At 50.8% G+C, this 14,631-nt stretch overlaps 1 protein-coding gene across 1 annotated transcript in view; it reads left to right on the top strand.

The window, feature by feature from the left end:
- PDLIM4 (PDZ and LIM domain 4) overlaps nt 1-14,063 on the top strand; it is a 42,111-nt gene extending 28,048 nt beyond the window's left edge. Inside the window, exons 4-7 of the mRNA XM_051631520.1 lie at nt 3,847-4,007; nt 6,336-6,493; nt 9,218-9,338; nt 10,715-14,063. Of these exons, the coding sequence (XP_051487480.1) occupies nt 3,847-4,007; nt 6,336-6,493; nt 9,218-9,338; nt 10,715-10,919 (645 nt within the window). The 3' untranslated portion in view covers nt 10,920-14,063. The remainder of the gene's footprint in view (nt 1-3,846; nt 4,008-6,335; nt 6,494-9,217; nt 9,339-10,714) is intronic.
- Nucleotides 14,064-14,631: the final 568 nt, after the last annotated feature.

Below are 14,631 nucleotides of genomic sequence, written 5' to 3'. Positions count from 1 at the left end.
CAAAGCCAATCACTGAATCTGTTACCTCATGTGTGTTTCAGCTCTGCTGGGCAAAGGCACCAACTCTATTTGTGTTTCTGCTGAAATCTTCAGCTTTATTCTTTTCGTGCTCCCCTAGATGTTTCCTGAAATTGGATACAAGATGTCCTGTGAAAAGCATTTGAGCTCCCTTCCTTTGCTGGTCGTGCTCCCTGCTCCTCTGGCTGCGTCTGAGCATCACGCTGTAGCTAAATGAAATACCTTCAGCTGATGGAAGGGAAAAGAGATCTGGTAAAAAGCAGTGGGGAGCAGAGGGATTTGCTAGAAATTGAATAAGTGCTTGTAGAAGGAAGAAGGAAAAAAAGCTCTCCATGTTTCTGGCTCAGTGAGGAATTCTGAGGATTAAATCCAAGCAACCTGTCATTCAGCATCTCTCCCTTGAATATAAAAGGCACAAGCTGTGCTCATACAGTGCTGACGGGTGCATCAGAAGGAGGAGAGGGTTTGAGAAAGGCTGGGCAAGGCAGGTGCTTGCTGCAGTCATCTATTTTTTGTTTGTGTGGCTCATTCTCCTCCAAGTAATCCCTTTTCCTCTGCTCATTCCTTCCCCCTGGGGGTCTCCAGTAAGTGATGAGCAGAGAGGGTTGTTCCGGGCAGGCACTGCCCAGAGGTGCTCACTGCTGGTCATGCTGCATTGGCACCACCCCAAGACCCACCTGCTCCTGGGTGTTGGGATTCCACCCATCCAAGCAGCTCCTTCCCAGCTCTGCCTCATGTCTCCATGCTGGGATGGCTCGTGCATCGTGTTTGCCAGGAGTGGGGAGGCCTGGGCTGGAGGAGCTCCTGGTGCTGCATGTCAGGAGGTTGGTTATACTTCAGAACTGATGGTCCTGGGAGGCAAGCGTGAGAAAACACATTGTGAGTCTCTGTTTCATAAGCTGAAAGCATTCTCCTTGGTGAAGCTTCCCCGGCCAGCTTTGAGGAAGGGTTTGCAAACCCTCTAAATTTAAGAGAGGCTGTAAAAAGCAGGAGGAACAGCCAGCAGAGGAAAGCAAATGAGGTCCCGAAGGGGGGAAATTTGTTCTGATCTTGAATTTGAGAACTGCAAAGAAATCCATCTGGTTCTAGGTTTCCGAGAACAACTGCATGAGTGTGTTGCACAACACGAAGCCTGGCAGGGGTCTCACAGCCTTTGAGATGAGAAAAAGCAGACTGAGCTCCATCCTGGGAGCAGCTTTTTGTGCAACAGGGATGTTGGGTTGCAGAGAAGCCAAGAGCAACAGGGGAGGCAAAGGCTGGTGTTCTCTGGAGGGGTAAATGCTTTCTGTGTTTCCCACAAAGCCATTAGCTGCCCCAGCATGAAGCACAGCTCTCCAGAACCTGCAGAGAGCTTGATGGAAAAGGCTGAGGGACCTCCATTGCCTCATCTCCATAGTCTGGTAGGTGTTAGGGTAGCAGGAGTGCCCTGATGTCCATCAAGAGGAGTCTGTTGATCCCTACGGATGCTGCTAGGTCACCTGTGGCTTTATAACCTGAGCAGACATCAGGGTGAGCTGCCACCGCCACCACCAGCATCCTCCTCCTGCAGGGACAAGGGGCTGGTGGCAATCAGGGATGCTCAGAAGCTCAGCAGTGCAGGGAGAGCTCTGCAATGCCATGTCTCCATCATCAGGCTTTCGTGCCTTTTGCAGAGTGCCCAAGCAATAAGCTTTAGTTTTATAGCAACGTTTGCTCTTGATGTACAAATTGCTGAGCTTAACAAGGACCAATGGCCAAGGCTTTGCAAGCTGCCTTGGATTAAAGTGAGTCCATGGAGGTTATGGTCTCCAGGCCCTTGGATGGAGGAGGTTTTCATTCCAGAAACAGCCCAAACTAAGGGTTTGAGTGTCCCTGGTGTGGAGGAGCTCATGGGGCCAGAGGAAAGAACCCATCCCTGTCTCCTGCAGGCAGAGGCCCCAGCGCCACTTCCCTCAGACCGGGTGTGCATCTGAGCCCCCATGCACAGATAATTAACACTAATGGCTTTTTAAAAAGCAGAACCCTGTGGCTCACAGTGGCCAGCCAGCACAGGCCATTGCTTTTTACCCCAGAATGTTTATGGTCCTTCTTTTCCTCTCTGTGTCACAGTTGAAAGTTCTTTATTTCCCTTGAAATAACAATGTAAATCTGGGAGTTGGAGCCCATAGCCTGGTTGTATTTTCAGTTTATTTATTTATTGAAGAGCATGAACTGGGGAGCAGTTAAAATTATATTATTCCTGGCAGCAAAATTCCTTTTTTAATAGATAATTTGAAGCTGTGATGCTGGCAGCAGCTTTCCCCACATGTGTGTGCAGGCACAGTGTGGAAGGAGCAGAGCCCAGAGGGCTCGGGGTGGCTGCTGAGGTGGTGGCAGTGCTGGGAGCTTGTCTGAGTCTGCAGGTTTTGTAGCTGCTGGCAGAAAAACCCCCTCCTAGGCACCTTCCTGCAGTTCATCCTCCAGGCCTGTTCTTATCAATGGGACTTTTGCCTTGGGAAGAACTGGAGGATTGGACTTTCTAGCAGGATCTGTTTTGTATTTCTTGTAGCTGTTCGTTTTTACAGGGCTTGGGAGCACCGGTGTTTCCTGACATGCTCCAGTCATCAACATTTGCTTCCAATTAGTATTTATTGGATTATTTCAGTCAAAAGCAAGCTTTGTATTAGAGCCCTGCAATATGCACTTGGTTATTTGTTCACAGGACACTGTTTTCCTCTTCTGCTTGGTTTTGCATCAGGCTCAGTCTACTGAGAAGCTGTTGCAAGGCAGGATTGCTGAAGTTCTGTCCTGAAAACAGAATAAACCAGATTAAAACAGATTAAACCACATTAAACAGATTAAACCAGATTAAACATATTACCACCTTTTACACAAGCATCTGTTTCTCCCATTGGTGTTTCTGACTCACGTAGCTGGAAATAGCAGCAGCCTTAGGCTGTGTTCAGCTTTCTGCTGCTTTTCCCAATAGCTGGTAATGAGCCTTTCCCTGGGGAAGGGGCTGCTGGTTGTTCCCCAGGCTGAGCTTGGGTGGGTGAAGCCTGGCTCTGGCAGCCTGGGTTGGATTTATGGATGTGTGCAGGGCAGAATAACAAAGCCTTGGAAAAACATGTAGGTAATGTTTTATGTAGGTAAAATAATATGGAAAACTTGTGTTTTAATGGCATCTGAGTTCCTGACTTGAGGTCATACAGCACAAAGCTTTCCATAGTTTGCCTTGGGAATTAACAAGCCAATGAAAATATGAAGGCCAAGTTAAACCCTTGGCCAAGGTGTTTCTCACACTGTTAATTTCTGATCTTATTTTGGGAGAAAACCTCCCAAAACGAACACAGATCTTTGTGGCCAAGGGTAGTTACAAGTGGATGAAAATACCTGGATTGGCCTCTTGGCTGCAGGTTGTGCCCAGCCTGTATGGGTGGCTGCAGAGATGGGGCTTTGTAGTGTTTGGTCATACTGTAAATGAGGAGTGCTTGTCCCTAAACCAGGAGAGCACTCCATGCTCTGGGAGTGATGCAAGGCACGGGGAGAAGCAGATTTCCAGCCCTGCTTTTTGTGGAAACAACAAATACACTTCAGCAGGAGAATAAGCGCAGAAAACTGGGCAGTGGCCAAGCGGAGAAAGGGACAAGTTCATTTGGTTGGAGACCAAGGAAAGCTGCAGAGGTTCAGCAGGATTTCAGTGCAGGTCGAGCAGGAGTTTGGCTTTTCCTGCTGCACAGCTCTGGTTCCCCAGCACACGGGAAATATTGTTGCTGCGACCTGCGTGTCCCGACACAGCCTCTCCCTCTGTGTTGTGCTAAGAACGGGAAATCTCACAGGGTTTTTTTGCTGCTTTTTCTTCTCTTCCAGGACAACGGGCCTGCCCAGAGCCGGAGGTCACTGCCCACCGTGGAGAAGCAGCAGATGCTGAACGTGCAGCACCATCACCCACCCCGGCTCCACGGCAGCAGCGGCTCCGAGTCGGCGCTGCCTGCCCAGCTCAGCGGGCTCCACATCACCCCAGCCCTCAGGTAGCACCAGAGCGTGGCCCACACACCAGGTCCCACCACCTTTCTCTTCCTGCAAACTCTGCTTCAGGGCTATGAGTTGAGGCTGGGATGCTCCTGGAGCCCCAGAGGTGCTGGGTCAGCTCCTGCTCCATTAGTTGAGTGTAGGTGGGAAACCAGAGCAAAACAGAAAGGGGGTTTGGAGGGTCCCAGCTCTGAACAAAATGGCCTCGTGTATTTATGCAGCAGCTGCAATGCTGAGTGGAAGCTTGTGATGCTGAAACGATGTTCAATACTTTATCTCAGAGGTGGGTGAAGGTGGTGGTTTGCCAGGTCCTTGCAAGATCCTTCTGCTGCTGGTGGGGACAGGTAGATGAGCAGCATCGGATCCAGTCCCCAGGCTGGGATTAATGCCAGGGAGTGGCACAGAGCCCAGGATCCTGGTTTTTCAAACTATATGTATTGCTGGCAGAGTGGAAGGAGTTTGCCCTCCTCAGCACTGGGATCACAGCACCACAGACCCTGGAGCAGACGCTTGCCTTGGGAGCTGGAGATGTCCACAGAGAAACTGAACCCCAGTACATTTGGGATGTTTATAAATGTAAAATCTGCTCAGTGCAGCTGCCCAGGAGGCTGGGAAATAAATAATGCTTGTAGGAGAGAAAAGGCTTTTGTGTAGCCAAGAAAAGTTTGTGTGGATAACTCGGACTTTGAGACAGGCCAGGCTGTGGGCTGCGATGCTCTCAGATGGCTGATGCTGATTTATGCTCCTCCAGACTGGCAAAATATTCTGCTAGAAAGTCATGTCTGTCTGAGCACAAAGAGCAAAGAGAGTTTCTTTGCAGCTCAGCAACTCCGTGCCTGCACCAATCCAGATTCCAGTGGTGCTGTGAGCCAGTGTATTCCCTGTGCTGCTCCAGGAACGTGAAGGCAGTTGGAAAGAGGAGAACAGCTCAGAAAAAAAAATTCCAGAGAACAAATTCTGATGTTATCTGCCTGTGAGCTGAGAGCTGGGCTTGGGCCTTGGAGTGGAATTGGGTCAGAAGTGTGGTCTCCTGGAATTTGTGCTTGATTGGGCTGGTCCAAACCTGCCCCTTTTCGTAGGAAGTGTGTGAATTGTTGTGCCAGAGATGGGCAGATGGGCATTTGGGGAGGGTTTGGGTCAAGCTGGAATTGTGGGGATGGGTCCTCAGCAGCCCTGACCCTGGCAGCAGTAGCCCTGTCCCTCCTCTCCAGAGGCTGGACACCCAGAAGAAACTGGTGGGTCACTCCCAGAAAACAGAGCTTTGGCTTTTCTTGGAAAGTGAATTTTGTCTCCTTTTTTTTTTTTTTTTCCTTTGTTTGAATGTGAATTTTATTTCTTTTTAAGCAGGCATGAATATAATTCTGGTGGAGAAAATGAGTCAGAAAATAGCTAAACTGTGTAAAGGTGTCTGCTGGGGCTCAGGGCTCTTCCTGTTTTTATTGGGTTTATAATGACCTTTGTGACCTTCTCCATAAAAAGGGAAAGCATCCCCTTCCCCCAGAGCTGCATTGTGGGGCCTCAGCAAAGCTCAGCAGCACTTTAATTCATCTGTCCTCAGCAGGACACTTAAACACATACCCAAAATACTTATTCCAAACTGTTTCATGTTTTGATGTGTTGAATGAAGTGGAATAATGGTTGGAATCACCCTTTGTTGTCTGTCCTGCCCCCATCATGCTCCACAGGGACCAGGAGCAGCCCCAGGGCTGGGTGCTGGGGGTGGGTGGGAGGGTGATGGGGGTGACAGGGCAGCTCCCCTGGCCTGTCCCCAGGGCCCAGCAGCTCCCTGGGGTGGCTTTTGCATTTAAGCTCTTGGTTCTGCCTGGCAAATGGATCTTCTCGTGGAGTCACCTCCAGGAGCTCTGATTTCTGTGGGTGGTGAGGGGGTTTGCCTGGCACCAGCACCCTCTCTCCCACCACTGGCTGCCCTGACAGTGCTTTGAGGGCTGGGTGGATCTCCTGGCTCGACATAATTAATGCAACACATTATTTTACCCTTTTTTTTTTTTTTTTCCCCCCAATAAATTCCATGTGTGGCAGAACAATTTGCAGTGCCTGTAAGCAGCTGCCCTCTTTCCTGAAGGCATCTGGTAACTGGGCCAGCCCAAGCTGTGTTGCTCAACTGGAGCTGAACAGGGAACGAGTTTAACTTCCCAGGTTCAAGGGCTGTTCCTGGGACAGACATACCTCCAGGCAGGGAAACCCATGGGAACAGGGAGGTGTTTGATTCAATCTGTGGGAATGAGGAGGTTTCAGTACCTCCCTGATGAGCCGACAGTTGCTGTTTATATTTCACTTGAGCCTTTTTTGCTTTTCCTTAAAAACAGCCTCGACCCCTTGAAGTCTCTGCCACGGAACAGAAATGGGATTGATGTGGAGTCAGATGTCTACAAGATGCTTCAGGATTATGAAAAGCCTGTTTCAGAGCCTAAGCAGTCTGGATCCTTCCGGTACTTGCAGGGCATGCTGGAGGCTGGTGAGAATGGTAAGGAGGTTGGCACCCATAGGGTGTCCCTACGGGTCCCCAACACTTCCCTGTGACCAGAGCTGCTGGGCTCGAACCATTATTTGCTCCCTCTGCGTCCTGTTCCATGGCCACACACCCACCAAGATGCTGTTGCAGGCTTCACCTCCTTCTCATTCCTTTGCTGAGGTCCAGAAGCTTGAAAAGCCTGTAAAGGACCCATCTGTGGGTGCTGGTGAGGTGGGTGGGTTTGCAGACTCCTCTGCTCTCTGTCGTGTCACTCGGCTTCGCGTGGGTGCTGCAGCTGCCCCACTCCAAGCACCCTGCAAGAGGGAGCACCCGGCTGGCAGCTTTCAAATCAGGGTGGCAGATGCTCTGGGCTTAGCAAAGTGTGTGGCTGACTTGAGCATCGTGTGAAAGTGGGATTTGCAAACAGCCCCTGGGCAGAGCTGCTGGCTTTCATGACTCTCTTCGTGAAGCGCAGCGGCCTGAAGCGGTTGTGCAAGGTCTCCAGTGGGGAGCCCTGGGCCTGGTGAAGCAAATGACATTTGCATAAGGACGTGGGATGGTCCTCAGCAAGGCAGGGATAGAGATCAGCAGCTCTTGGCTCACTTCTCAGGTCTGTCACAGCTTCCTGCCTGGGTCGTTAACACGGGCAGGAGCCAACTCTGAGCTTCAAATACTAAGGTCCCCGAACTATCCACTGCAGCTTCTTTTTAGTCACCTTTCAGCCTTAAGTCCATCGGGGCTTTTATGTTCAAGCTTTCAGGTGTCACTTTACAATCATTAGGCAAGGCTCTTCCTTCTGCTTCCTTCCAAGAGCCTCATACTCCAGTCATGTGAATCCGGGAACTTAGATTTGATGGGAAAACACCAGCTACTGCAAATCTCATCATGAAGCTGTGAGAGGTGGCGAGTCAGGCATTTCAGTTTCTGTGTCTATAAAATGGTGGAGAACCCTGTTCTTTGACTAGAAGGATGTTGCTTCTTGCTTCACGAGAAGCATGACTGCAGGTAACTTCTGAGCATCAAGGGTTTCCAAGGTTTGAGTTTTCTCAGTGGTGCTGAGGCACGGCTGCAAAGCACAAATGGGATCAGCCTTGGAAGTGTGTGGGGCAAATATTAGAGCCCCTCCCTCCCATAGCAGGAAAATCCATGGTAGTGATGAGTTCCAGATGTACCTTCAAGTCCTTCATGAAGAGTGAGCAGGAACAGCTTTCCAGCAGGGTCTGCTGCACCCCCAGGTCTTCTTGTTAGGAAGATGCAAGTAGGAGGTGACCCTGTTAATCCCAATGAATAGCCCAGCTGCCTTCCTGCCCTCTGTGCCAGGGAAAGGGAAGGAAATGGGATCTTTACTGTTTTGCTCCCACCTCCCTTAGTATCCCACAGCCCTGGGGTGGCAGGAACCCAGCGCTGCCCTTCAGGAGGAAGGGAGAAGGACAAGGGGATGAGTTGGGGCAGGGTTTGGGGCAGGGGTGCCAGGAGAGTCCCAGGCCCTTCCCTCTTGGCCGTGCTGGGCACTGGGATGTGCCAGTGGCTGCAGGACACAGCCTCGCTCGTGCCTCGGTGGTTGCAGCACTATCAGTGTTTATTGCATGAGGGATGAGAAATGAAGTGAAAAGCATCTTTCCTGGCACAAAGCTCTGGGATGTTTCAGCACAGTTGAAATCCCTGGGAGTGTTCCTGCTAGGTTGTTTTACAGCTTCCACCCCTGCTCCTTTTTTCTTAAGCCTAAAATAACACGTTTTAGCCAGAGTCTGCTGTGTGTTGTCCTTTTACAGTCAAGATCTCCTCTCCTGAGGAGCTGGGTGGCTCAGACCAGGACCAGTTTTATATGGAAAGTGTTTCTGCTGGAAGCTGTATATTCTTCAGCATTGCCAGCCCCATCCTGCACCCTTAAAGAGCAGCACTTTGTGAGGCTGAAGGGATCACAGGAGTCATAGAATCACAGAATCGTTTTGGTTGGAAAAGAGTTTTAATGTCATCAAGCCCAACCTTTCCCCCAGCACTGCCAGGTCCACCACTAAACCATGTCCCTTTCATTGCCTCCTTTCCTGCCGTTGGACCTTTGTGACAGGAGGCTTGGTGCCCCAGGAAACCTTCTCTTGTATCACAGTGTTTTATTTTAGATTAATTTAGATTATTTGAGATGAAATGAGTGTTCTAGGAAGAAAAATGCAGACAGTTCTGTTCTTGGGTGGTTTGATTTGCCTAATCTCTACAGGCTTTCCTCTCAGTCTCCTTGCCTGATGGTGGATCTACCAAGTGCACCTGAAGTGCTGGTGTGACAGAATCTTTCTTCCTGGAACCTTTTTGAGATTTCTGCAATTTGTCTTTCTTAACTCACTAAATGTATTGCAACCAGATTAATCTCTCATCTCTGGATTAAGGCTGCTTTGCCTTTTGATAAGGTGTGTGCCCTGAGTTGGTGCTGTCAGCATCCGTGGCTGGATCACCTGATGCAGCCAGGGCCTTCTGGCACCATCTGTGATCTGTTAGGATGAGCAGAGGGTCAGTGCAGTGTCCTGTGGTCACCTGCAGACCTGAGAGCTGTGACTCTGGAGATTGTTGGTCTCACTGTTTGTTTTTTTCCTTATAAACAAGTTGCAGGTTCTGCTGTGGCAGGTGGAGCCTCTTCTGGCTGCTTAAGGGGAAATAAAAAAAAAAAGGGGGGTGGAGTAGCGGTGGTGGTGGAAAAAAAAAACACCAAATTTTCAATATGTGTCTGTTTCAAATTCTTGGCAGGTGAAAAACTCGACAGACTGAGCAACCCCAGGAGCATCAAGTCCCCAGTGCCCAAGCTCGGCGGGGCCGTGTCCGGGCTGCAGATGCTCCCCGAGTGCACCCGCTGCGGGAACGGCATCGTGTGAGTGTCACCTCTGGGGCAGTGGGGACAGCAGCCTGGGGGCATGGCTGGGCCAGCTCCTACCAGGCATGGGGGCTTAGGATTTATAGCAGAGGACCTTGAATTTATAGCAGAGGACCTTGAATTTATAGCAGAGGACCCTGAGTCCGGAGGAGGGTCTGAAGGTGACCAGAGGGCTGGAGCAGCTCTGCTCTGGGGACAGGCTGGGAGAGTTGGGGTGTTCAGCCTGGAGAAGAGAAGGCTCCAGAGAGACCTGAGAGCACCTTCCAGTGCCTGAAGGGGCTCCAGGAAAGCTGGGGAGGGGCTTGGGACAAGGGCAGGGAGTGACAGAATGAAGGGTAATGGTTTTAAGGTGAAAGGGGGGAGACTTAGGTTAAACATGAGGAAGAAAAAAATCTTCACTATGAGGGCAGTGAGACCCCTGCCCAGGCTGCCCAGGGAAGCTGTGGCTGCCCCATCCCTGGAGGTGTTGAAGGGCAGGTTGGATGGGGCTTGGAGCAACCTGGGCTGGTGGGAGGTGTCCTTGCCCGTGGTAGAGGGTTGGAACTGGATGACCTTAAATGTCCCTTCCAACCCAAACCAGTCTGGGATTCTATGATTCCATGGCGGTATCTGGAGCAGAATACCTTGCATCCCTTTCTGGTTCTTGCTGCCCATCTATAAACCTGGCATTGAGCACCACAGTTTAGATTGCCCCTTTTAAGGAAATCTCACAGCAAACCAGGGATGATTCATGGTGTGGTTTCTGCCCACAGTAGCTGCCCAGGGACTGTGCATAGGGCTGGCACTCCTTTGCTGCCCTACAGAAGGAGAAACACCTCGAGGGTCAAGTGGAAGAGGGCAGCAGGTTATTTGTTTGTTTAAAAGTTACTCTCCAACAGATGGATGTTGGCTCTCATTTCAGAGAGTATGAGTGTTTTCCTGCTTCATCCTACTGTAATTTATGCTCTGTTGTAATTTATTTTTTGGCAAATGCCTGTGACCAGGTTCTTGCTGGTGCTGTGAGCAAAGGGTCTCAGCTCCAAGATCCAGGGTGTGTCCCTGCCCAGCCAGCACTGCTCGGGGGACACTGGCTCCCAGCCTTCGGGTCTGGGCAGAACCTTGGTTGTTGAGGCTCTGCTTTGCTTCAAGCCATGGGGTGGGTGCCCTGGGGGATAAACAGGAATGGAGCACCCCTTCCCATGGCAATATGGTGGAGCTGCACCTGGAGCAGTGTTGGGTGGGCTGAGATGTTGGGATGGGAGCCCAGGATAACGCCCACGCGTGCCCCTGCCTGCCGCTTCCCTTCGCTGAGCTCCCGTGTTTCCTGGAGGCAGCAGGAAGAGCTGGTGGTGCCCTCGGTTCCTGCACTCACCCCGTCTCTTCCCCCCATCCAGGGGCACCATCGTCAAAGCTCGGGACAAGCTCTACCACCCCGAGTGCTTCATGTGCGACGACTGCGGGCTGAACCTGAAGCAGCGCGGGTACTTCTTCATCGAGGAGCAGCTGTACTGCGAGACGCATGCCAAGGAGCGGGTGAAGCCCCCCGAGGGCTACGACGTGGTGGCTGTTTATCCCAATGCCAAAGTTGAACTTGTCTAAGGCCGGGCTGAGCTCCCGAGGAGCCGTGTGCCCACCCTGGTCCCCCCGCCGCTGGCAGGGCTCTGATCAACCCCCCTTCCCGGCGCCCGAGCTAAAAGGCCTTTTCCCAGATAAAACCGTTTGCGCTTGGGATCTCCGGGAGATGGTGTTGAAAGCTTAGGAACAGGTTTTTCCCTTCTTCTTGACACTCTGCTTTTCGGGTTGCTGTGTTGGGCTGTTACTCTGTGCCATAACCTTGTCCGAGTTCTGTGTAAATATGGATTAATCCTCTACTTTCTTTCCTAGAACACCAGTATTCCTTTTTCTTTTTTTTTTTCCTCTTTTTGCCCCTCTCTTCTTCTGAAAAAGCAAGGAGGATGTTTTAAAAGCTCAAAGAAAATAAGGCACTTTAACAAAAGAAGCTGACTCCCATATCCTGACCTTACTCTCCTTACTCCTGCCCTCCAGCTGCCCTGGTGATGACAAACCAAGCCCCTGAGGAATCAGGGACACGGTACCATGGGTTGGGGTCCCCAGCTCAGCCCCATCCAGCAGATGTGCTGCAGAAGGACTGTCTCTTGGAGCAGTATTTGCTGTGAGATTCCCTGGATCAGGGCACTGCAGTGCAAAGCTGACATGCAGTGATCCCAGTTCCCTGAGACATCTCCACACAGAGCACATGATGAGGCTTTTTTCTTTCTCCTTTCGCTGCTAATTTGGTTCTGTCATCAGATCCCCCCAGCAGCGCCTCAAAAGACACTGAGGTAGCAGAGCCCACCTCTTCCCTCCCACACTCCTGCTCCACAGCTGCCCTTGCTTGGGCCATCCTGACTCTTTACCACCTCTTGCTGTATTTTTGTAGTCCTTTATTTCTAGATCCCCAGGCTGCTGCCAGGGTGTGGTGGTGATAAAATCCCTCCAGGCACTTGGGAAGTATCAGGAGCAGCAGGGAGGACCAAATCCAGAGGCAGCAGGTTTGGATTTGTACCCATAACCCAAGGCAGGTATTTCAGCCAGGTCCATCATCCACTTTATTTCATGAGGAAAAGTTTTATAGGATCTTGGGATGTTGCTTTGTTGGAAAAATGGGAATTTTTTTCATGTTAGTGTTCGGAGGAGAGAGTTTAGTCCCTCAGCTGCTGGGGTGGTGGGAGCCATTTTTTGGTACCACAAAATTACTTCTGCTTTGCACCAGCCTCCTTCCTCCTCCTCACTTGAGAGAGGGAGGACATGGGGGACAAAAATAAACGTTTGTGCTGACTTCCCTTCCATGGAAAAGGAAAATCGGAGAGGGGGCACTGGCCAAAGCACTCCTTCCCCTTCTGGCTTCCCAGGACAGGGGGCTAAGAAATCTGGGACTGGAGAAGGGTCAGGAGCATTATCCATGCCATTTCTTCCTACAGGTGCTGCACCCAGAGGCAGGAAGCTTTTTTAATTATTTGAGTACAAGAATCACGTGGAAATTTTTATCACAGTGCTGAGCCTCATTTTTCTTGTATTTGCATAGCCTTGCTTGGTAGGTTGGACCATCTGAAGGGAAATACTTGGGACAACTGTAGATGATGAGGAGACTTTAACTTCAACCCGAGCTCCCACAAGTGGGTTTTTCTGTGCGGTTTGTCTCGTGTTGCCCTTTCTTAGGAATAATCAAAGCATCTGATCCCCAAAAGGAGCCTAAAGCTGGAGCTGCCTCTCAGAAACCCATCCCAGGGCACACTGATTCCTGGCTTCATCCTGTTGCAGGGCTTGCAGGAGCTGCCCAAAGCTGGGAGAGCCTCTCCTGTCACGGGGGGACAGTTTGATTCTGTAACACGTGGGGAGGGTGTGGCTGAAATGCAGAATAAAGTTGTGTTGTCGGTTTTATGTCTCACAATGCAGAGCTTGGCCTTTGCTGGGTCTGTGGCTCTGAGAACCTTGTTAGGGGTTTGGTCAGTGTTTTGGGGTGTGTTGGTTGTTTTTTTAACTCCTGGGTCTCCCCTGGGACCCTGTGTCCCATCAGATGCAAGAAGGGCCATCGTGTCTTGGTTCCTCCCTGCTGCTGAGTCCCAGCTCACCCTGTGATGCTCCAGAGCTTCCCCACCTCTGCTCAGTGTCAGGCTCAGGAACTGGGTTTCCTGGCAGCTTTTCACCAGCCCCAGTGCTGCTCAGGAGGCACCTTCTTCCACCTGGTGGCCCAGGCTCTCACCAGACCAGGAGCTGCAGCTGTGCAGGGCTGGGAATGTCACCTTGTCACCTGCCCCATCGCTGTGGGTGTGATGGTGGGGGCAAAGCCTGTGCCAAAAGCCCTGTCATTGCTGACCTTGAACCCCAGAATCCCACAGGGTGGTAGGAGCCTGGGACCAGGAACATGAGGGCTGGCCCAGGGGGGCTCAGCAGCTGAGCTAGGGGTGATGTTGGCTTCTCTAGTGAAATCACAATGGGTCTGGTTGTAACAGCTGATGGGTATTTGATTCACTGGTATGTGGGACAGTCAGAATTGGTGTGAGTTGAGAGCCTGCAACAGAAACCTAATCCCAAAGGTTTGTTTTGGAAGGTGTTCATATAGAGGAATTATATGTGCCTAAAATTATTTCAAAAGACAAAGGCTCTGGGGATCCACGTGTGGCAGGAACTCATGCACTGTGGGTCTGCGGAACTCAGCCTCTAATTAGTGCCCATATTCAAATAATGAACATGCTCATGACTCTCCAATTAGTGTTATTTCCATTCACCCTTGAATGTCTACATGTGTTGGATGTGTTTCTATGTTATAGTCACCAAGCCCCCCAGCCCCTCTGCCCTGGGCACTGCTGCTGTGGGGCTCCAGCTCTCTGGGACAACCCCTGGATGTGAGGCTGGGGGGGACACAGGGTGCACCCCCGAGCGCCCCTGCTGTCCCCCCTGGTCCCTGCAGCCACCGTCTGACCTGCCAACCCCAGGAGCCTCCTCCAGGCTCCTCCCTGCTCTGGGAAAAAAAAAGACGGGTAAGATCAAAAGAGCCAGGGCACCGTTTATTAGCTAAACGAGGTGGGACCAGGGCCAGACTGATTCAAGTTCTAATTGTTTAACTTTTTCCATGTATCATCATTAAAGTTTCCTACTTAGCTGGGCATTATTTCCACCCCCTTTCTTCTGCTGCTTTTGTTTGGAGCTGTTTAACTTTGCTTTTTATTGGATGGCTGCCCCAGGGACCTTAACAAAATATCTTTGCTGGTCCATTTGTATTGGGATAGAAGTCCTGGTGCCACAGGAGGGGAGGCAGAGGGAGAGAGGCTCTTCAGAAGAGTTCCTTCTCTTCCCTTTCTCATGCATAAAAGAGGCAATTTTAATTAGTGCAGAGAACAAAATCTTCCCCACACATATAATAAAACACACAAAACTGCTCCTGACTGACAGGGAAGTTGTCTGCAAGTTATTTTGCCTCTCTGTTTCTCCCTGGGAAAGCCCAGGCTGTCGGGGGACACCCACAGAGCTCCCCCAGCCTGGGAGCAGCTTCTTGCACCAGGACACTTAAATATGTTGAATTTTTATGCAGTCCTGAAGTGGTTCCTTCATGCAGGGAGGGCTTGGGCTGCAGCCAGTGCTGCTGCATCGGGTAGCTCGTGTTCTCATATGCACAGGGTGGGCTCATGCTGGGCAGAGATGCTGCTCAAACAACTTTGGACTTGTAGCTTTATTAATGAAAATAACTATTATTTGTTTTGAAGAAACACTTCAGTTCTTTTGCTCCTAAAGCTGAAGGGTACTGGGAGGC

This window comes from Apus apus, chromosome 13 (assembly GCF_020740795.1).
Source record: "Apus apus isolate bApuApu2 chromosome 13, bApuApu2.pri.cur, whole genome shotgun sequence".
Classification (NCBI taxonomy): domain Eukaryota; kingdom Metazoa; phylum Chordata; class Aves; order Apodiformes; family Apodidae; genus Apus; species Apus apus.
This window is presented reverse-complemented; position numbering and strand designations above follow the sequence as displayed.